General features: G+C 37.7%; 1 protein-coding gene across 1 annotated transcript; it reads right to left on the bottom strand.

Moving 5' to 3' along the window:
* Positions 1 to 513: 513 nt before the first annotated feature.
* Positions 514 to 24,835, bottom strand: RDH12_2 (Retinol dehydrogenase 12). The gene is made up of 6 exons (XM_051210174.1): positions 24,696 to 24,835; positions 24,328 to 24,660; positions 23,992 to 24,296; positions 8,482 to 20,765; positions 4,488 to 5,043; positions 514 to 1,461 (listed from the first exon to the last, which is right to left on the bottom strand). The coding sequence occupies exons 5-6, from the start codon at positions 4,922 to 4,924 to the stop codon at positions 966 to 968; spliced, it is 933 nt and encodes a 310-aa protein (XP_051070138.1). The 5' UTR covers positions 4,925 to 5,043; positions 8,482 to 20,765; positions 23,992 to 24,296; positions 24,328 to 24,660; positions 24,696 to 24,835; the 3' UTR covers positions 514 to 965.
* Positions 24,836 to 25,114: the final 279 nt, after the last annotated feature.

Raw genomic sequence — 25,114 nt, 5'->3', positions numbered from 1 at the left:
AGAGTAAACGTAGTTAAATTCTTAATAAAGTACAAACTAATTATCGTCAGGTTTTGAATTCTGCACGAAGTTGAAAAATGATTAACTGGAACCTGATTGGCTCGTCACTAAAGTACAGTTTTACTGATAGTCTTCCTCTTCACATTAAACTATATGTTGATTATTTTCAATCACCTTGAATCTCTATGAAACCCTAGTCTATATAAAATTACTATTGACATGTAGAATTAAATCCGACGATTGTCGCTACCTTGACGTGGTGGTCGAACTTACCTATCATGATAAACCAGTCGAGCTATACTGACTGGAACAATCGTTACTCAAGGTCCTACCATGCCAGACAGGCCCGTCGGAGAGTGGTAAGACTAAAATCAACAAACGCAAGGTCTGAGGGCGAAGTCGTACTACTGACTGTACAGAGGTGTGACAGCAGTAAGGTGTTTTCTTCAGACAACTAACATAACAGTGATGCTGACTTCCCACAAGGAGGGGTAGGGGTTAGAAAAGGTCAACCCTAAAAATGCACACCTCGCCTTATCCAACGGATATCGGTCTCCTGTGGTAAGGTCTCAACAGTTACGGAGCTAACGCGAAAATCACTAACAAAAAGCTAACGTGTGACCGACCTCAAGTAGTTATCCCTTGAGCACTGCAGTCAATAATACCACCCTCTAACCCAATTTCCTTTCCAGGTACCTCCTTTAGAAGAACTCTTCCACGGTGTGGGCAACCGGGAAGTGATAACCGACCTCATACTTCTAACAGCACTCAAGACCAATGTATTCATAAACAACTTCCCTCTTCAATTCCTATTATTCCTCCTACATCAACTTTCAACTTCCTCTTTTGGCTTCCTCCTCAAGTGTCACCATAGAATTAAATAATTGACAATAGTAGTAGTAACTAATAAGAATTAAAGAAATAGCTTATGGTATATTTATTAAAACAGATATATCCTTTACAATTTATGCATGAATTGTTGAGACAGTTTCAACTTTACCATCTAATAGTTTACTATTATTATTATCATTATTCTTTATTAATGGTCTATTAGGTAATGGTAATGGATTAGGATGTGTATCTAATCGAGTCCATTTTTCACTTAATCTCCATAATAATTCTGATGCATAACGTCTATTTTCAATAGTTTGATCTATATAATTCGAAGAAATTAATAAACGTAAATCTTGATAGATTGGAGCACAATGTACAATTGACTGATCATTTATTGATTTAATTAGAGAAGAATCAATAGTTGTACAAAATAAACTAGTATTTGATCCTTTACGACTAATTAAACGTGGACAAATATCGATTAACATGTAAATATATTTGAGAATTCCTTCAGTATTTAAATATTTCTTATCCATTTCAGGATTTAAACCTCGTGTAACAATAGGATTTGTAATTAGAATTGATGCTTTATTACCTTGAATTGATGAATTACGACGTGCAAGTTCACTAAAAAAAAATAAGAAGAAGAAGAAGAAGAAGGGTTTTGTGTGTGTGTGTGTGGATATGATTAGTAATTTCAATGGTTAAGATAATAAATTAATTGAAGATAGACCATTGTGGAAAACTTGGAATCATTTGTACGGCTGTTTCGTCCTACAATCGGAATCCTCAGCAGTGCGTATCCACGATCCCACGTCGCGAGATTCGAACCCAGGACAAATGAGTCTCACGCGCGAGTGCTTAACCCCAAAGTCATTGAGTGGGAGGATCGTGGATGCGTACTGCTAAGGAGTTCCACAATAGGACTGAACGGCTGTTCAGTGCTTCCAAGTTTTCCATGGTGGTCTAGCTTCAGTTGACTAAAGATCTCAACCATTGAAAATAATAAGAATTGAAGTTTTTATTAAAAAAAGCCACTTAATTTATAGTAATCTATTTGAAAGTAAAAATACAGACAAACAGGGTATTTCTCAGTTTATAGTTGTGAAGATTGTTGCAATCCATTGAAATGATGAGCTGATCAATGTTAGACTACCATTGAAAACTTGGAAGCATTGGACTATACTGATATTTATCATGTGCTCACTAGTGACTAACTTGAAGAGGTAATTCTCGAAATTCTAATGAGAAGCCGTGATCAATGGAGTTTAACCGTGTCAAGTATGAGGCAGTTGTACACCGAACGCAATCGAAGATAGTCACGCAAAATCGTGGATTGATTTAAGATAGACATTAACACCGTTCGATACCGGTTCATTGATCTCGAAATCAAGCACTGATTTTGGTAGCTTGAAAATGTTTTACGATAGTCATATTGGTGACTTTTATTTTGTTCATTATTTGTTGACACCGCAATTGAGTGTAAAAACTGTAGATAATATGACAAGGTGCCGTTAAATGAAAAGTGGAAGTAAACGACTAGCACCTTTTCAATTAGTCAGTTATAGGTAAATTAAGACTTGTGATATATGTCCATCGGCTCAAGTGTTCATCTGACATCAACTCAGTGAAATACCAAAGTGACCAACAAACAGATATCAGTCTGTTAGTCAGTCACAACTCATTGGTTATGATCTTAAAGATCATGCGACTCAGTGGCTTAGGATTATGTTATATACATCTCAAAGTCGAGTTTGGTGACGATCTCGCTGTTGTTATTTATTGCATTCTGTATATATATAATATGGATGGTCTGTGTTTGAACCCGTCAGGAGCGGTATTCCCCTTGGAACTGCAGGTATAACTTGGTGACGCGTATGGACTTGTACGAGAGCCAGATGAAGCAGTTCCTTTCTGACCACCTCTAAACATCCAATTTGAACTTTGACCAATTTCGTTACCATCTTTACTTTCGTGGAAGTAAGAAATACAATAATAATAATAATGGTAAGACTATAATTTGTAGACGACCTTCGAGTGACGTTTAAGTGACCTTAAAAAATTCACCTACTTACTAAGGTTAAATGAGGGTTTATAAATTAGTGTGAGGAATTAGGATTAGGATTTACAGTTGGATGTTAGTGAGGAATAAGAGTTATAGTTTCCATTGAGTTGACGTCAGTTATAATGCCAAAATATTACCTAGCCATACAAATGAATGAATTTCGTGCCGAAATCCAAGACCTCCTTTCTTATATGTGTTCAGCTCGTCTGTAAATTATAGTACCGCCGAGTTTGGTGGTTGGTAATTGAAAAAATGCCCTACTTAGTATAATCCCCATATTAGTTGACACTCGTCAATAAGGACTTAATTCGGATTCCAGTGGAACTTATATGTCTTGGTGGATTCATAGTTAGAGACGCTACCCCCTGAGCTATTCAAGCCGCAACTAACTACTTGTAAGACTAAAATATTTATATTGATTGACCATTACTATTCGCTCACTGGTTAATCAATGTAAGTGTTGGTGAGTAAACCTAGCTGTGGGTCTTGAAAATAAACTCATCAGATAAATGACAGGATACTGTAACAATGTTTCTTTCTTATTTTTATTTATTTATTTAAACACATAAACATTAGTACAAGGAAGCACCAAATAGATATGCGCTACATAAATCATTCGGTTAGTGTGAGGGTTGAGATATTGCTCGAGTGCCTAAACCGAAGCAAGTGATTTTCTTAGGAGGCCACTCCCGATTCTTTGACCTAGAGGTCTAATCCACAAGGCTGTGGAGCAATGTCAGGAGATGCAATCCTATGGTGACCGGTCACCAACAGTAGGTTCATACACCATTGATTTGGAATCAGAGTTTTGCAACTCTCCTTGGTAGACCCTGCGTAACCACCAACCCGATTAAAGCGCCGAACATTCGCTATTCGTTCTCTCAAGTTCATAAACAACACCCCCATCACGAAAAAGGCAGTGAGTAGAACTTCCCTAGCAGTAGTTGTATACACGTGGCCATGTAAGAACATTTCGAAAGGCAGAGCTAATTCCTCTTACTCTCGGCCGTACTACAGCATTTGGGCGGAGGGCTTTCATTAAAATACAATACGATCAAAAATATTTTCTTAAACAACATAACAATATCCTGTCAGTCAGCTACAACGTAGGACCAGGCACATATATGCATCGGTCAAAGTTGCCACACCTCATTAGCACAGCAAGATGAGCACCGGATTCAGAGGAGTGGTTAAGTCAATGATGGTAATATATAAAAGAAAGATTGCAATAAGGATATAGTACAGGAAGAAAGAATTAGTTCATAGAAAGAAAGATATGAAGCGATTTTAATCTAATAGCTTAAGGGAAGACAGAGAGTGTATACACCGACGCCATTGTGATCGATTTTGAGCCATATCACCCAAATTCTTCAACCATTGGTTACAATAGTCACGCGGACCCCAACCAAGTAATCTGCATCGATCAACATGGCTCAAACTAGAATTTAGTGTCTTCAAGCACTGATGCCATGTTTTGGTTTGGCTGCCCCTAACTTTCTTCCAACCATCTTCAACACCGGTTAGCATTGTATAACAATATTCAATTGAATACAATTAATTATTAATAAAGAAAATATAATGAACTTACTCAGCAAACATTAATAGAAACCATTGTGCACGACGATATGCATTCTTTGGTGTATAATTGATATCATTATCCCAATTAATATTATCTAATGGAATTGTAATTTGTGATGGTTCTGATGGATTCATTACATTCTCTTGATCTATATTAGCTGATTTGGTATCAACAACTAGAATAAGGCGTCCATTATTCTCATTTAATCGATTGATTAATAAACGACTTAATAAATAAGTAGCAAAATAATTTATACCTAATTCTTTTTCAAATCCATCATGTGTTAAACAATGTTTACCAGAAATAATATTACTAATACATGATGGTGATTGAATAATCACTGTATCTAATTGTGAATAATCTGTTAATAGACTAGCAGTAAAACGACGTATTGATATCATACTATCCAGTTCTAAACGTCGACATTCAATCATATCTGATTTCATACCATATTTACGTATTAAACGTTCTTTTAATTCATCACATCTATCCCAATGATCATCAGCCAAAATGAGATGAGCACCTTGTTTAGCTAAATTATATACTAATTCACGGGAAATTTTGGCTAAAATAAAGAAAACAAAGAAATATATATCAGAATTACATGAGATATATGTTTAAAGATGATGTAGAAACATAGAGATAGATAAACGATACTTACTATATGATAGGAATGATGATGATCTAGAACGATATCGACTACAAGTTATGTTAGGATTCTGGGATCACCGGGTAAGTAATAGTGAGGTTAGACGCATGGTATTAGGGAATGATGATAAATCAGTTGATGAGGTCGTGTGATTATCGTAACCAATGGTTGGAGACTGTGTGTGACATGGCTCGGAATCGATCACAATGGCGTCGGTGTATACACTCTCTATCTTCCTTCGAGGAGTTCTTGAATAGACCAGCTTCACCTAATCCATTGAATATCGAAGCAGCACACACACCTTTCTATAGATGTCAATCCACCAACGATCGAATAAATCAGGATGACCATCAGACAAACTAAGAGTGGGAAGGCATAAGGATCTGAGAGTATACCAGCTGAAACTGACATAGAAGTAACTTCATTCTTCACATTCTATTCAGGAAGATTTGAGAGGAAGAACAAATGTCCACAGACTGGAAAGAGGAATATTTCATCAACATACCAAAGAAAGGAAATCTGAGCAAAGGTGAGAACTACAGTAGCATAACACTACTATCAGTACCGAGAAAGGTTTTCAGCAGAATGTTGTTAAACAGAATGAAGGATTCAATAGATGCCCAGCTTCGAGATCAACAGGCCGGATTTCGTAAAGATTGGTCGTGCACAGACCAAATCGCGACAATACGGATCATCGTTGAGCAATCAATTGAATGAAATTGGCTACCATGCATCAACTTCCTCGACTATAAGAAAGCGTTCAGCAGTGTGAACACGGTGACCTGATGGAACCTTCCTCGACACTATGGTGTACCTGAGTAGATCGCCAACATCATACGGAATAGATACAATAGACTACATTGCAAAATTATGTATGGAGGACAACTAAGGGAGACATTACAAGTGAGGACCGATGTCAGACATGGCTGCTTACTCTTGTCCTTTCTGTTCTGGTGGATTACGAAAACCTCAACATCTCAGGGAGAACATGGAATACAATGGATAGCTTGCATGCAGCTAGACAACTTGGATTTTGCACATGAACTGGCTCTTCTATCGTATGCACACCAACAAATACAAATGAAGACAACTAGTGTAGCAGCAGTATCTGCAACAGTATACCTCAACATACACAAGGGAAAAAGCAAGATCCTCAAATATAACACATTGAATACCGACCCAACCACACTTGATGGAGAAGCTCTGGAACAGGTGGAAACTTTCACGTACCTCGGAAGCGTCATCGACAAACAAAGAGGATCAGATACAGATGTAAACGTGAGGATTGGTAAAGCAAGGACAGCATTTCTACAATTGAACAATATATAAAACTCAAAACAAATGTCTCCAAGACAATAACAAACTCACAATCTTCAATACGAACGTCAACACAGTTCTAATATACGCAGCTCAAACTTCGACAACTACTAAAATCATCATCAAAAACACACAAGTATTTATAAATAGTTGTCTACACAAGATACTCAACATCCATTGTCCGGATACAATCAGCAACAGTCTACTGTGGAAGAGAACAAACCAGCTTCCAACTGAAGAGGAAATTAGGAAAAGACGTTGGAAGTGGATAAGACATACATTGCGGAGATCATCAAACTACATCCCGAGATAGGCGCTAACTTGGAAAAGAAAAAGAGGAAGACCAAGTAGCACATTGCGTCAGGAATGAAAAGAAGACATCAAAAGAATGAATAGCAACTGGAAGAGATTTCCCAGGACAGATTTCGATGGAGAATCCTGATGAGGGGACCTGTGCTCCTTAACTAGGGGTAAGTATGTCGGGCGTAACACAAGTATCCCCGATGGTAATGGATAATAGTCATGTAAAACATGGCGACTGTAGTTACAAATGTGAACCATTGGATCCCAACTTTATGGTCTTTAGAACAGAGACACGTGACAATTACTGAACGACCTGGATGCGGTGCGCCGCAAGGTTATGGGTGTGCAATGATGAGAATCCCAACACTACTGGATAAAAGCTCCTCAGAGCTTCCTAGTTTTCAACGATTAATTAATTAAAGTTAGTCCGTGATGTGAAATACGAATTTAACAATCACCTCAAACCTCTGATATTATTAATATGTTTCTGTTACACAACTTGTATAAATGTGCATCGGCTCAATTTGCCATACCATATCACCACAATAAAACGAAATTATCAAGATAAATACCAGAGTAACAGAAGTAGAAACAATAAAAATGGTAGTAAAAAAAGATTGGGTAGAAGTAATATGATTTAAGAAGAAGAAATGAGTTTACAAAATAAAAGGTGAAAACAATTTCAAAATTCTAGGGAAGATAGAGTGAATGGATTTGTGTCTTGTAATCTGTTTTGACCTTAGTCACCTTATTGTCTCCAATAACTGATCATGGTAATTTGCCGGACCTCAGTCAGGTAATCTGTAGCTACTCATAAAGCTCAATCTAAAAGCCAATAATTTAGTGAATAAAATAACATGAACTGATTGAAATTAGAACGATTACTTAGTCCTAATTCTCAATTAAGCGACAACATATTCCACATGAAACTTGACAATCAAATGGTTGATACATATAGAGTTAACAATGTACAGTTTGAAACCAAAATGATGTAATCATTCAGTTGTATCAGTCCATGTTTATTCGTATTTAAAAAGAATTATAACTACACGAAGTTATTGACAATAAAAGAAATAAGCAGCCATGGTTCACTTAGAAGTAGGTAAAATACAAGACCATGTCTTATGGACAGTTCAATTACCGTTCAGCTACAAATTTGGGAACCGGTAGTTTACATTTCAATCTCAATTAACTTATGAGATCGTACGCATGTAATTTTAACAATCCCACAACTATTGATCTTTTTTTGTTCAAAAATACTTCAGCTGATGTTATTCTGCTATTAAAGGTTCGTTATCCATCTGAAAACGTTTATAGCATTTGCCAGGAAAGTCCTACCCACTCCTCTCACGCAGTAGGAGTACACTTTACAGAAGTGAGAGTACAAAAAGCGAACATCCGAAACTTAAACCGGTCGATGGATACGGAAAGTTCACCTGGATGAGGGAAATAAACGTCGATTTCAAGCCGATGGTGTATATAGTGTCCGGAATCTTGAAGGAACGAATGATGTATGAATCTGCTTTATTTACCAGATTATATCAGACTGCATATAGTGATGTTAACCTACTGTCTTGTGGGTCGAATCTTCAAAATTCAAAGCCTCCAAGAGTAGTCCATGAAGAAAATAACCATTTCAGTCCACTGACAAATATGATAATTACAAAGGAAAAATCGAATTTTAGAAAAGTAATTAAGAATGGCAAATTCACTGAATACATATTTATAACTTACAACATGGTTGTGTTATCACAATTGGTTTATTTTGCAAATCTCTTGTTGGTCCATTGTATGATGGTAAAGCTACAAATAGTTTGTAACCTAAAAGACCACTGCCTGTGAATGTACAAAATAATCCAAAAGCTTTAAGAGCTGTTTTTAAAGTGATACGCTTTTTAACTGGTGGCAGTGGTCGAACCTGAAATGAAAAAATAAGAGATGATCAAGAAATTCAATGAAAAAAAATCTGATTAAAACATTTCAGTTTGTGAAACTATGCAGATGGTTCGAATCCTTTAAGATGCTTTTGTCACAAACTTTCAATAAATGATAATGTTAAAACACAGAGGAGACAATGCAATACAGTGGTCGTGAGTGCTGTTAAAGGTATGAGGGCGGTTATCACTTCCTGGTTGCCCACACCGTGGAAGAGACAATACAATACACAGAAAGAATGTATATCACCCTTAAAGTGATATAGCTTATATCAATATAAATTGATAGTGAAACAATGATTTAATGCATGAAACACTCAAGATACATATTGTACAAATAGTACGACACTGTTCAATACACTTTGTAACTTCGCTAAAATATATTTAAGATAAAATTAATATACTTAGTTAAACTAAAATACCAGTCAACAAATTACGTTTCTTTGTCAACGATAGTAAAGATTTAAAAAACGTATGATTCCCACTACACAACTGCATACTCTCAGAATGAGAAGAAATGAATTCGTAGTATAGAAATACAAATTTTGCCAATCATGAAGAACGGTAGTTTATAATGATATGATGTTAAGGATAGTTTCTTTGCCACGAAATGAGACCAACCGGACAACCATTAGGAATTAAATAGTGATGGACAGCTATTTCGAAAGTTTTAATCAGCATTCCCCAAAAAGCCTGGACAGAATTCCACCAAACGATTTAAAAATTCAATGGATGAGGATCGTCATATATAGCACAACGAATGAGCTGGAAAGATGTGGACCATTTGTTCATTTTACTGAATGGTTGGATAGTGTTCATTGTAAAATTCAGCGTAAAGTTATGCACACTTTTGTTAAAAACCCAACTGACGAGAAAGAAGCTGTTTAGCACTCTTGTATTTTCAATGGTCCTCCGAGTGATACTAGTCCACTATGAAAACTGTATAAACACTTTATCAAACACATTGTTTGATAAAGAACACATGATTTACTGACACCGGAGATCAAAAGCTCTTAAGTTCATGGATGATTTTCCCCTGTAGCTCATTGCTATAGAGCAGTAGTGTGAAAAATTGACCTTATAACCATATCAAACACTTAATTGGTTGGCTTCCAGTTCACTGAAGTATGTTTAGATCAATATATACCATAGATAAATAATTGAATGATTAATCAATATTCAGAATCATTAGAATAACTACCGTAGGGTATTTAACTAGATCGATTATTTTCTCGCTTGTTATTCATACTTGTCGTTACTGTTGCGTAATTTCACTCGCATCAACTGTCGAAATCCCCAGAGAAATAGTATAACTCTTAATTCCTGTTAATTACTGACTATGATATCTTATCAACTATAAATGTATGAGTAGTGTATAATATAACTGATATTCAATTTTGAAAAGAGCAAGAACAAAGATTCTAGCAGTTTCAACTGAACTCTACTCACTACATTCCTTCAATGTTATTCATTATGTAATCGATTGTTTCTAACCCACTTTTGAACTGTTGTCACAATTAATGTTGTAGAATATTCTTCCACATTAGGTATATATTTACAATATTCAGTTAGCAATTTAAACCCATTATGTAATTATGATTTTTAAATATCACAGGTTGTAAGCAGCTGACGAGAACCTACGAAATAAAATGAATTCATGCTATTCTGGTAGAATCTTTGTTCTTGCTCTTTTCAAAATGATATTCAATTCCTTGAATTAACTCAATGATGCACAAACACATTAGCTGTTATACAAAATAATGAAAGAATTATATACACATATACAAAACACCAAAAGATCATTGCCACAAGATTTGTATGTTTAGTGATCAGTTATTATTTTACGAGTATGTTGACATATGTTTCCACATCAATCCCACATTTGAATTTGTTTTAGCTTTCCATAAAGGATGATATGATAACTATTATCACTAAAAAAACGAAGTCATTTTTAGATGCCTGCTCAATGGTTTAGAAGTTAAGTGGTCGTGCTCACGATCGAAGGTCTTCGATTCAAGTCCCGCGTGCTAGGTCGTGAATGCGCACTGCTGGGAAGTCTTATACTGGGACGAAACGGTCATCCAGTGCTTCCAGGTTTTCAATGGTGCTCTAACCAACTTCAATTAGGGAAATCATGTATTTCTGTTTTTATATACATAAGTAAATAGATTACAATTCGGTTAGGGTTCTAATCTATGATATCAATATGCACCTAAGTAGTTGGATCAAGTAAAAAAATGAAAGAAGCACTAAGTTGTTAAATATTTCAATTTGATACAATCATATAGTTCGATATATCGGCAAAGCAAGAGCAGCATATTTACAACTGAGGAACATCTGGAACTCAAAACAACTGTCTGTCAACCAACACCAAGGTCAGGGCTTTCAATACAAATGTCAAGACAGTTCTACTGTATGAGGCAGAAACCTGGAGAACTACGAAAGCCATCATCCAGAAAATACAGGTGTTTATTAACAGTTGTCTACGTAAAATACTTCGGATCAGTTGGCCGGACACTGTTAGCAACAACCAACTGTGGGAAAAAACAAACCAGATCCCAACGGAGGAAGAAATCAGGAAGAAGCGCTGGAAGTGGATAGGACACACATTGAGGAAAGCACCTAACTGCGTCACAAGACAAGCCCTTACATGCAATCCTCAAGGCCAAAGGAAAAGAGGAAGACAAAAGAACACATTACGCCGGGAAATGGAAATAGACATGAGAAAAATGAACAAGAATTGGATGGGACGCAGGACAGAGTGGGTTGGAGAATGTTGGTCGGCGGCCTATGCTCCATTAGGAGTAACAGGCGTAAGTAAGTAAGTTTATAGTTCGATATAGGTTAGAAGGGTATAATATCATGCTTTATATACAATCATATATAGGTAATTGCAACAAACTTATATCCGCAATGGAATTGTTCAATAAAATGTAATTCAATTAAAGAAAATCACATTGAACTACCATATACAACTGTTAGTAAACTGAATTATCAAATTGGACTTCTTTAAATACATAGTTTGATCTCTTTTTTTTTCTTTTACAAATGCAACACTTAAAGTGAAGTGAATACACATAGTCTGTTTAGAAATGATACGAACTTTAAAATGAAGAAACCTTGGTATGCACTAATAATCGTACTCCTTTTAAAAAAATCCAAATTTTTTTCGGTAATACACATATCTAATCGACAGTGTTTAAGATACTCATATACTTTGAAATTAATGTTGAATCATTACTTAAATTTGTTGAATCTGGTTGGCGCTTTTTTTAGAAAGATTTTTTTCTACGGGATAGGGTTGCCGACCCCATACCCAACTCCCCTCCTTTACTCGGGTTTAGGACCGGTAGTAACTCTAGAAGAGCTACAGGTGGAAGATGCGAAATCCTTCACATAACTGGGAAGCATCATCGATGAACAAAGAGGATCAGATACAGATGTAAACGTGAGGATTGGTAAAGCAAGGACAGCATTCCTACAATTGAACAATATATAAAACTCAAAACAAATGTCTCCAAGACAATAACAAACTCACAATCTTCAATACGAACGTCAACACAGTTCTAATATACGCAGCTCAAACTTCGACAACTACTAAAATCATCATCAAAAACACACAAGTATTTATAAATAGTTGTCTACACAAGATACTCAACATCCATTGTCCGGATACAATCAGCAACAGTCTACTGTGGAAGAAAACAAACCAGCTTCCAACTGAAGAGGAAATTAGGAAAAGACGTTGGAAGTGGATAAGACATACATTGCGAAAATCAGCAAACTGCATCAGGTGACAAGCTCTAACTTGGAATCCTGAAGGGAAGTGGAAAAGAGGAAGGCCAAAAAACACATTACGTCGGGAAATAGAAGCAGATATGAAAAGGATTAATAACAAATGGAAAGAGCTGGAAATGATTGTCCAGGACAGGATTGGGTGAAGAGTGTGGGTGGGCGGCTTATGCTCCTTCACGAGGAGTAACAGGCGTAAGTAAATTACTCAAATTCTGATAAGTTAGATAAGACATAACATATGAATAAGTGCAGCCATCTTCAAGGATGTCAGTTAATAATATTTAGATAAACCTATTTGTTATCCCATGATAAATAATAAACACATAACAACTATTTACAATCTGAATTGTTCTATATATCTTTATTTCTTCTACTTGTTAAGTGTAATTTTGTATGATTTCACATACTCTAGTCTAACTGTCACTTCAAAATTTTGAAATATATTGGCGTTTGAACATTAAATACCGAATCTAAAATCATTCTAATCAGAGAGGGGTTTTGTGGATATTATAGTAATTCAGTAGTTGAATTCATGAGTCAATTGAAGCTAGACCACCATGGAAAACCTGGAAGCACTGGACAGCCGTCTCGTCCTAGTGTGAGACTCCTCAACAGTGCGCATCCACGAGCCCGCCTCACGAGATTCGAACCCGGAATCTATCGGTCTCGCGCGCTAACGCTTAACCTGTAGACCACAGAGTCGGCATCTAACAGTGTTAATGTCTAACTTCAACCAATCCATGAAAGTGCGTGACCATCCACCATTGTCATTAGTGAGTTACTATGTCATAACATTCTACTTTGAATGGAAAATTCACTAATCTTATTATTTATTACTTGGTGTTGAGCACATAAATCATATATAAGTGATAAAAATCAAAATGTATAAATTGATATAAACTACAAGAGGAAAATTTCATTGAAGTTGAGGTATTTCGATGGATTCTGGGACCATCGAGTAAGTAACGCAGTTGTTAGGAAACGGTTACTAGGTAAGGATGGCAAATCAATTGATGAAGTGGTGAAACTTCATCAGTTGAGATGGCTGGCACACGTGTTACGTAAGCCCAACCACTGACTGCCTCGACGTGCGATGTCCAGTGGTATAGGAGTAGGTTGGAAGAAAGCTAGGGGCGGCCAGACCAAAACATGGCACATGTCCATGAAGTCATTGACAAGTGGACTGAGTCATGTTGATAGGTGTAGACTACCTGGTTGGGGACCGCGAGATGATAGCAACCGATGGTTAGAGACCCTGAATGACATGGCTCAAAATCGTTTGCAATGGCGCAGGTGCATACACTCTTTGTGTTCTCCCAAATTTTAATCTCCTGATTCCTCCTTGTCTCTTTTTTTCTCTTCCCAAATTTATTTCACTGTATTATACTCTTTAAATAACATCTCCAAACCTTAATGTTTCCGATTACTGCTTATACTCTTACTACCTCTACCACTATGGGATTTGAATAGACTGACTGATTTCCATGGATTCTTTATGAATGATTCTAGTTGTAGATGCTATTATTTAACGATTATAAAAAGAAACAAACAAAAATATAGAACTACGTTAACAATATCATCATTGAATGATTTTGAAGCTTTCATCAACTATCAAATATTTGAAAGCCTTTATAATTGGATTAGTCCTAATCTGATCGTATAGATAGAACCAAAAGTTAGTTAATTCATAGAATGTATTATCTAATTTGTATTTTTGACTAGATCAGTCAGTCAGCTACAACGTAGGACTAGATACTAGTTTATAGTAGATAAAGTATATAAAAACTACATATTAATACAAAGGAAGACATAAAATGTCATGTTTTGTTTTACTACTCTCTAAACCTACTAACTTGATGTTCTGTGAATAAGTGCAATGTCCCAGATCCATTTCGTTGTTTGTATTTATTTTGTTTAAAATAATCTTCACCTTTTATTTGTTAATGATTAATAATTAATGGCAACTGGGCTTTACTTACTTCTAACTGCAAAAAGTCATAATTGCTTTTACAAAACGTTTATAATGTAGCCCGTTTTGCGAAATGTATATTTATTCATTTATTTGAACACATAAATATTGGTATAAAGGGGCACCGAATACATATGAGCCACACAAGTCACTTGATTTGTGTGTGTGGGCTGTGATACTGCTCGGGTGCCCAAACTGAAGCAGGTGGTTTTCTTGGGGGCCACACTCGGAGCCTACGACCTAAAGGTATGATCTAAAAGACAGTGGAGTAACGTCAAGAGATCCAGTCACATGGTAGCTGGTGACCGACGATTGGTTCATACACCATTTGTTTCCTTAGGATACTGGAGCCCATGTGCACCAATGGTTTGGAATCAGGGTTTTCCAACTCCCTTAGGTAGGTCCTCCATATCCACCGACCCGGTTAGAGCGTCAGACATTCGCTTTTCGTCCTCTCAATTGCGTAAATAACACCCCCTCCGCGAGAAGGCAGTGAGTAGGACTTTTCTAGAAGAGGCTGTATACGCGTGGCCATGTTAGAGCATTTGGAAAAAGAGAATGGACTCTACCCACCCTCGGCCGTACCAGAGCATTTGGGTGCAAAGTACAATATAAAGTACTTAACTTCGAATAACACTAATTGTGTAAGGCCTAGTGACACTACTCGACTATCCAGGATAAAAATGGAATGAGATTTGAACCTATGGGCAAGCTGACCAAAATCAAGTTCCTTAACTAGTAAGTCATTCGTCAAACGTCTACACGAAAACAATTGACTGAGTAACACCATCCCCTGAATCCCTATATTCTCGTCATCATATTAACAGTCAAGTTGGAATATCACAAGACGATGAGTGACATGGTTCATAATCGTTCTCAATGGTGTAGGTATATTTACTTTGTATCTTATTCTATATTCCAAGTACCAGTAATCCTCCATATACGCCTTCCCATCCGTCTATTTGAATCATATGCTCAATGCCTAATCTTTCTCTCTGGTATTGCTATTATATTATCTTGATTTTGTTTGACATTCATCATTTTAATTTTATCTCATCATGCCAATATGGTATAACAACTTAGGCTAACACACATTTATTCAAGGCTCTAAGTTGATTATAACTGACTGACAAGTGAAGTTTATTTAACTGAAGGAAAACTTTGTTGAACTGTTTTCTGTACAAACTGACATTCATTTCAAATCTATAAAGTAAAGAAGTATTAAACAGAGTTCTTATATCTGTTCCATAACATTATTCCGCGAATATTCCTATTCCGCCTAACTTATTATTGTCTACAGATTCGTGCATGTAACTTTGAGTGTGACAGCAAACAATAATAGGAGGTGACCATCAACCCTCCCCGAGTGCTTATGTTTATGTGTGTGCCATGAAATGCATGGAAGTTTTTGTACCAGTAGTATGTATATAATGCATACGAGATAGTCAATGTGGCAAATACGCTTAAACGGAGTGGTGATTATCTACACTACCAGGTGGGTGAATATACCTATGGGATGCATGGAAATGTGTGTGTAATTTGTGTGTGCGTAGGCTATACTTGCCGTTGGTGCGACGCCCAGGTACCGAGAACCGAGGCTTCCGACGATTTCCACACGAAATCGGGCCCACGAGGTAGGTTCGTGAGCCTTGGGAGGTAGAACCTGATACAGATAAGCCCATGGGCTTTACCGAGTGAAGCTTCACCAACCTCAAATGAGTGGAACACCGGACCAGCAATGATAATAAAAACACCCATGCATTAGAAACAGGGATCGAAGAGACAGAGCGGAAACGTACATTTGAAGGGATACTGAGACTAAATATCAAGAGGAAGATAAAGAGAGTGAATGTATCCGTGCCATTGTGAAAGATTCTGAGCAATGTTACCTATGGTCTCCAGTCACTAATGAAAGTTATCTCGAGGACTCCAACCAGGTGGTTTGGATTGATCAACATGACTCAGACCAATAGCCAGTGGCTTCATACACTGATATTACGTTTATATTGGGTACTCTTAGCTTTCTTCTAACGTACCTTTCCACCAGTAAACGCTGCCTATCGAGACAAGCGGTTGGATTCCCAATACCGGTTTCCTTGATAAGTCTGAACAGTTGTCTGCTGTTAACTACTGCCACTGCCTTTTCCATCTCCCTTGCTTTCGATACCCACCAACGTTCGCGATCACTGAGTAGACTTATCAACCTGAGCTTAAGCTGACTCCACTCTTCGTCATGCTCAGAGCCAGATGGAATGAGTTTCTGAGCATCTATCAGTGCGGTAGATACTGCAGAGATCCAGTGTTTCTCCCTAACCTAGTGGTTTACCGTACTAACAGATATCACTGTTGTTTCCACAGCTTTTCGGATATCATTCCAAGCCGCCTTAGGGTGAGCATCACTTAAATGGATACCTAACTGTTTTTCTAGTTGTTCCTCAAATATATTCTTAGCCTGGCTATCATTAAGTATAACCCTAAGAGGTTTCCTTGCAGCGTCTTTCTTACGTCCAGTAAGACGCAGACAGATACGCGCTCGTACTAGAGCATGATCTGAATCTAAGCATGTGCTCCAGAATGAGCGACAGTCTTCTGTGGAGCCCCTCCATCGGTGACTGATAGCGATGTGATCTATTTGGGTCCAACGTTGGGACGAATTAGGGGGTCGCCATGTTAAAAGATGTTTTTCCCTATGCTTAAAGTTAGCATTTGCTAAAAACAGACAGTCGCCATTATCTATTCTTTGAGCCACGACACCATAAGATCCACCCAGGTGTCTTCACTTGTCGCTTAGTTTACCTACTTGAGCGTTAAAGTCACCAGCCATGATTACTACATCAGAGCGCCTAGCCTTTTGGAGGTCAGAAAGCTTTCTACAAAACTTATCTTTTGGTTCATCTGAGCTGCAGTCAGTGGGAGAGTAGGCAGAGACAACGAAGAGGCAACGACAAGTGTCCCTACCTTCCCAAGTCCTTACTGTTCCGTTTAGTCGGACAACGCACAAACGACTGTCTACTGGGATCCACTCTAAGAGAGCTAGTTCTGCCCTAGGACTCAATGCTACACCTACGCCGGCGAGTCCACGAGAAGCAGCATCTGGGCTTCCAGATACACGAAGTGTGAATCGAGTCGGTTCTTTATTTTGGCATGGTGAGGTCAAATAGATGACGCTACTCGGATCCTGTATGCGCGTTTCGGAGACGAACACATATCGATGGCGCGAGATTCTAAAGCCCTAGCTAAGGAAACCTGTTGTCCTACTTAGCACAGTGTTCGGGCGTTAAAAGCTCCTACGTGTAGTTTAGAGCGTAGTTTCAGGAGATCGGGAATAACGTTCCGCGTACTCGAATCGTTTGCATTAGCGGTGCGAGGTGATAAATAGACGTGAGAAGGGTTAGTGATGGAGATAAGAATTATTAGGGGGTGTAGGAAGAATTTGATTGTGACCAACTTGGTCTCGTGTGCTGTTACGGGTATGAAGGCTGGTGTCACTTTCCAGCTGCCCACACCGTGCAAAAGTATTTCTTGAGGGACATGAAAAAGAACTTGGATTAGTGTTAGTCTTAACGACCTATGCGCGTGACCGCAGAACCCAAGGGACAACTGCTCGAATCCGGTCACGCACGACCTTTTTGTGGGGAGTTTTTAACGTGTTAGCTCCGTCCTTCAAAAGGCCTTACCGCCGGAGACGGAAATCCGTGAGGCAAGGTGAGGTGTGACATTCTTAGAATCGACCTTTTCTAACCCCTTCCTTCCTTGTGAGAAGGTAGCATCGCTGCAGATGCTGGTTGTCCGAAGGGAAACACCTTACTGCTGTCACACCCCTCTACAGTCAGCAGTACGACTTCGCCCTCAGACCTTGAGTTGCTGCTTTTAGTCTTACCGTTCTCCAATCGACCTGCCTGACATGGTAGAGCATACAGGAACATATGTTCCAGCCAATATAACTCGGTTGGGTCATCACGATAGGCAAGCTCGACCACCGCGTCAAAGTAGCAGCTACGGTCAGTTACTGTCTATCCGCAATCAACTTGGATGGGAAATTGAAGCAAGTCGACCACATTTTAATGATGTTGATGAGGCTATGGGTGACCTAAAGTGAAGAAGAGAAGTAGGCTCTGATGGATTAGCTCCAGAAATGTTTAGAAATGGTGGCCCAGTTTTAGCTGTAGCACTGACTGGGATACGAGCTAGAATTCGAGAACTGAAGGTAATCCCATCTGGCTTACCTTGATTGATGATCGTCACAGTTTGCAAGAAAGAATGGCCTAGTAGAGTGGTCCTAGATCCCAAAAGACAACTAACTAGATAGTTTCAGATGAGTTAGCTCCATACTTTTAAGGCCTTACCGCAGGAGACGGAAATCCGTGGGATGAGGTAAACTGTAACATTTTTAAGGTAGACCTTTCCGAACCCTCTCCTTCCGTATGAGAAGGCTACGTTGCTGCAGAAGCCAGTTATCTTAAGGAAACACTTTAGTGACGTCACATACCATGAATTTGCTGATTTTAGTATTACGGCTCTCCAAACAACCTATCTGGTACGGTAGGACCTACGGGATCGAAAATCTCGACAAATATAGCCCGACCAGGCCATTGAGATACGCACACCAGATCAGGAGATTAAGGCTAAAGTCAGGAAACAATGAAAGTGTAATTATGACAGCATAGTGAAATATAAAATCTAAGAGAAGATAAAAAGTGGATGTATCTGAACCAATCCGACTGATACCAGGCCATGTCATTCAACATCTTTAACCACTAATTTTGGTCACCACAAGAAACCTGGCCAGGTAGTCTGCATCTGCTAACATCTATCAGATCAAAATTCAATGACTTAATAAGCTGATTCCACGATTTAGATATTTCATCATATTATAAACAAACAATTGACAAACAATAGGCTCATGCACATTAAATACAATTTACAACAGAAATCAATTTCTGAACAATCGAATCTCTATTAACATACAAAATTAGAATATTTACAAAGACACGGTGTACAATATTGTCTCAATAGTTAGAAAAATTGATTTGATAAAATACTAGGATGACTGAACCGATTGATAATTTGTTCATGAGACAAATCCTCAAGTCATGAATAGAACAAATTTTAAAGGATGAAAAAGTGTCCAACTGATTATATATATAACGGAATTAAGGCTGACCATACGAAAAATACCTAACTTGTATATTACGATCAAGAGTTACTTAACAAATCACAAATAACTAACCAAGGATAAAAATGATTGTCACAAAGCAACCAATATTCCTTAAACATTATCCACTATATTAAGTTCTTTATATACGGTTATAATATAACCTTGTAATTCCTAGAACCTCTTACAATCCTGAAAAGTATGTCTAATGGATTATTCATGAAATAAACATTTCATGACAAATAATTAAAAAATAAACTATAAGTTGCCTATTTGCTAACTAGTGACAAAATTAAATCGATTGTTTACTCTATCAAGAGTGTTAGATGTAATGTTTTTTTTTACATTCCTATTTGAAGTGAACAGTAATGCAACTGGTCATCGGAAAAGAAGTCGTTGATGGTCACATATTAAAAAATTGTTTCTCCAATGAATATTTGAACACCTATGAAGTCCTATTTGTTGTGACATACAATAACTGTGAGTTAACTGAAACACAAAGAAATACATGCTAACTATGTTTTACTTAAGTCTATTATGAAAAAGAAGGGGACACTGAATTTGTAATGACTTACGAAAAAGTTCAAACTATGAGGTCCAGTTGGTCTGAAGACCTACAGATTGGAAGATGAAGCAATAACATAATAACAAGTTACTACATATATATTTACATCTCTGACATGAGCATCAGTTGGTGGATTTCCCAAAATGGAAATAATAACACTTAATAATTCTAAATAATAAAGATCGAGAAGGTTTATTCCGTGGCATCAAGTTCTTCTTCTGTTGCAACAGTAGCCTCGGCTTCTTCTTCATCCACAAGAAAATTATCACTGCTTTCTGCCTCAGCTATTCCGCCTGCAGTCATGGATTCGTTAAAATTTTGAGGTAGCTCACTTGAGGATTGTGTAACAGAATCCTGAGCTCTGTGTGAGTCAAATCTTCCACGTCGATGTAAGATGGAAATTGAGTTTCGATCAAAATTACTATTCTGAGGATCGCGATCAACACGTGTTCGGTTACGTTCACCTTCAAGTGTAAGATCTCTTAATTGTTCATCTACAGTACGACGTAGGTATCTTTCATTCATTGGATGTGTAAAATTTCCAGCTCCAGGAACACAACATTGAGTATGAACATCATTCGATTGACTACAATGGCAAAACTGAAGATAAAAAGTACAAAAACCTACTTTGAATAATTGTTATGAAAATGACATAAGAATTAATTTGATGAGAAATAAAGAATCAGTCAAGTGTAATCATGGTACGTAGAAACCGGATTGTTAAGAGATGAATAAAAAAACTCTCGAAGGAAGAGGAACAAGTATAAAGCAAAGAAGTAAAGTACTTTAAATTGCTTATTCGAGTAATAACAACAGTTGCAAGGTCATCTGAACGTGGTCCTCAAAATAGTGAGTTTTATCAAAGTGGGGATTTGTGAAGATTGTAGCACTTTTAATAGTTGAATTCATGAGTCGGTTCAATTTACATCACCATTCTGATAGTAATCATATACTCACTATTGAGTAGCTTCAAGATGGATTTCCTAAAGTTCTAGTGAGAAGTTGTGACCAGTGGAGTCCAGTCCGTGTTGGGTGGAGATAGTTACCTACCTCAGACAATGGATGGAGAGTTGCGCAAGATCATGGATCGATTGAAGTTAGGCATTAACGCTGTTGGATGTCATCTCAGTGGTCTAGAGACTAGACGTTTGCGCGTGAAACTGAAGGTCCTAGGTCTAAGTTCCGCGTGAGGCGTCATGAATGCTCACTGAGGGGCGAAACGGCCGTCCAGTATTCCCAAGTTTTCAACGGTGTTCCAACTCAGATAGACTCATGAATTAAACTATAGTGGGTTTTGCTAGTTAAATGTAGTCAGTAAAACAGACAATGAAACATCTTGAGAAGCATAAATATAGTTGCAAAAAATGTCAACTGATGGATATTTCGTTCAGTGATTTTTTAGTGCAATAGAGTAGTGGCAGAAAAACAAGTTATACCATTATAAAACCGACTATTTATTAAGTAATTCTTTGAAGCATTGTAAGTATACAATGACGATGTTAAGTGCAAAGCTAGTATATAAGGAAAATACATTAGTTGATAAGACGAACAAAATTAATCAAATGAAGTAGTTACAAGTTACGATTAAACCCAGTAGTTCAGTGGTTAAGGAGTTCGATCTTCATCCACCAAGCCACCTATTTCAGTATGGGTAACTGAGTAACATCACTAGTCCTTGTGCTTAAGGTGTTGTCCGAAGTCAGGTATATGAATGCGCACCTGGTAGATGAATTAGTAAAAATTCCTAATTTTCGTTAAGTAGAAAACATCGAATATTCCAGTTGCCAGCCAAAAATGACTTCAGTGGACTGGCATCTAGTCAATAAGCCCCCAAATGCCCTGATCCGGCTGAGAGTGGGGAGAGCCGCTTTCCCTCTCGAAATGCTCTCACATGGCCACACGTATATAGCCTCTGCCAGGGAAGTCCTACTCACTGCCTTCTCACGGCGGGGGTGTTGTCCACAAAATTAAGACGAAAAGCGAATTTCCGGCGTTTTAACCGGGTCGGCGGATACCTGCTTCGGTTCAGGCACCCGAGCAATATCACAGCCCTCACACAAATTTGATGAGATGGCAATTAATTCACAAATGTGTGGCGCATATGTGTCTAGGGCCCCCTTGTACTAATATTTGTGTTCAAATAAATAAATAAACAATAAGTCTCCCTTTTCATAAAGCATTCAAGCAGACTACGTATGTTTGTAGGAAATGTGGTAGAGGTAGCTGGAAATGCGAACGTCGTGCAACTGTAGGTTTAAATTTTCACATTAAACGCCAGTAATGTAACAGGAACTTAATAAGAGAGCCGAAAGTAGAAGGCAATGAAAGTATAGATAGAGACTAAGAATTATAGAAATATATCTAGAACATAATGAATGATAATTTTCAACATCTACATCACGAACCAATTTCAGGTTTTATGATCCTAAACTATATTTTATTTATTTGTCCTAACACATAGATATTGGTACAAGGTTCATACGCCATTTCTTCATTCAGGATACTGGAGCCCATGTGCACCATTGGATTGGAATCAGGGTTTTCCAACTCCCATAGGTAGGTCCGCCATATCTACCAACCCGGTTAAAGCGCCGGACATTCGCTTTTCGTCCTCTCATTTTCGTAAACAACACCCCCGCCACGAGAAGGCAGTGAGTAGGACTTCCCTGGCAGATGCTATATACGCGTGGCCATGTGAGAGCGTTTCGAGAGGGAGAGCGGACTCTCCGCACTCTCGGCCGTACCAGGGCATTTGGGGGCAAAAACTATAGTTACCTTTCGGTGATGTAAGGCAACGGTGTACAAAAAGAGCCTACAGATTTTGAAGGACTCAGGCTAATATTCTCATGTTTTAATTTAACTTTTTAGCGGAATACTAGTCTTTTAGGATAATTTCACTTGTTACGAGTTAGAAGAGACTATCAAAAATATTGAGGCCCCTAGTTGGAACTTAGTCAGTAGTGTCTTTGTACTTTTAATTTGATGAAACAATATTTCTAAAGGATCCTAAGTTATAACCGATCGGTGTAACAGGAATGTAAGTAATTAAAGAGAGGGACGAATATTTCTTTGATGACCATCATTCACAGTAACTCCAAGGAAAAGCTTACTGTACACCCATACATGAGTATACAAGTCTATGTGCCAGTTGCAGAAGTGATTGATTTACCTAACACACTGGAATTCGACATTTGTTATGCAAATATTTTGATCAGCAGAACCATTTATATGTTTGAATTCTAGAGTGTATGTTTCATAGAACAATTTGTCCTGGAATCTACGTCCTAATGGCTCTCGAAAACTCGGTAACTTAAAGCAGTAAACAGTAAGAGAAGTAGTACCCTTACTCGATAGTTAACTACAATATGAATGTGAAGAGAGCAGTAATATTTTTTAAAGGATGGGACGGAACAATAATTTTACGAATAGCGACAAGTGGTTTAAGGAGCACTGGCCATTTCGAAGATCTAACAAAACCTTTTTAAGGTATTTTTTTATAGGATAATTGATATTCCATTTAATAGCCTTTTCCACGTTGATGCACAAATTAGTATAGTTAACCCAGTTGTGGTTTTTCTCATATTTACAAGAAAGATGTGCTCATCACATGCTTGTTATAAAAGCTTAATGACGTGATTAGAACGGTAAATTAGTTAATTTACATAAGATTCTACAATGTAACCATGTACACACCTGCACAGTTTCGTAATATGACTACTAAACCATTAAGAGCAGATTATTTATTATTCTTTGAACTCAAAACGAAGAGCGCTAGAGGAATATTCATAGACTAATACAAAATGAGTTACGGGAATGAAAAATTTACCTTAGAAAGTTGTGCCTCAAACTCTCCAAAACAAGCTTCTACTTCAGCAATTTTAATTCTATCGTCGTTAATGTGAGAAGCACTGGAGTCGAAATCAGTGATTCTTGGGGGTTCAATGGGAGGAATATACAATACTGTGTTGTAGAGTGGCATCTCTAAGATCAGTCCCAGTTAGACTTATGGTTATTACTGATGTTGCTACTTGCTGCAAGATCCTGAGAATGCTGATGAGTCAAATTAAGGTAGGCCAGATATGCGACACACCCAGTTATTGCAGATAACCCAAAAGATATTACGACCTTATTCTAGACAAGTAAACATTAAGATTCATATTACTGGTTTGACGAAAAGTTCAAAGTTCAGAAGACGAAACAACGAAGTACTTTGACGACTCTCCTTATGTTTAGTCATACAAATACAACCGATGCCGTTACTGTTGATCTACCAGAGCGATTATTTAGAAAACCTAGAAATGAACAGAAGTACTGACTGTAAACTTTGAGAACATACAATTGTATGCTAAGAGCGTAGGGTGAAAGTACCGCCAGTCTTCAGTCTTCAGGACGGCCTTGAGTGAACTAATCAGAACTAGGATTGCACCCCGTTTATATTCGCCCGAAATTAAAAGCACAGTGCTTTAGCGGATTAAACTATTTGTTTCTAGTTTTACTGTCAAGATTAACTTTATGGGAAGCTTGTGTTACTGCCTAGTATTTGTTGCCTTCATTAATAAATGTAGGTGCATTGTGTTATCGGTTCACTTTTTCGTTTGTTCTCGTTTCTTGTTCACCTCATTCACGCTACTCTGCATTCTCCCCTACTACGCAAAGTATCTATTGGCTAGATACGAACCGTTACGGTGCAAAATAGCATGTGCAGTGTCAAATAACCCCCCAAAATAAATGGTGCTGTAAGTTTTCAACATTGATGCTGACCTCATCAGTTTTGCTGGACGCACAATAACTGGAAGCTCCTGGTTACTCATCTAAACCAGATCATCGTTAGGTACGCCATGCTTCACACCCCTCACACCAAAAACCAACTTGGATCACATACTTTTGGAAGTGTCGACTTTCTTCCAAATATTTCTTTGAACGCGTTCGTCCCTGACTTAACTGGATCG

This window comes from Schistosoma haematobium, chromosome ZW (genome assembly GCF_000699445.3).
Source record: "Schistosoma haematobium chromosome ZW, whole genome shotgun sequence".
In the NCBI taxonomy this organism is placed as follows: Eukaryota; Metazoa; Platyhelminthes; class Trematoda; order Strigeidida; family Schistosomatidae; genus Schistosoma; species Schistosoma haematobium.
This window is presented reverse-complemented; position numbering and strand designations above follow the sequence as displayed.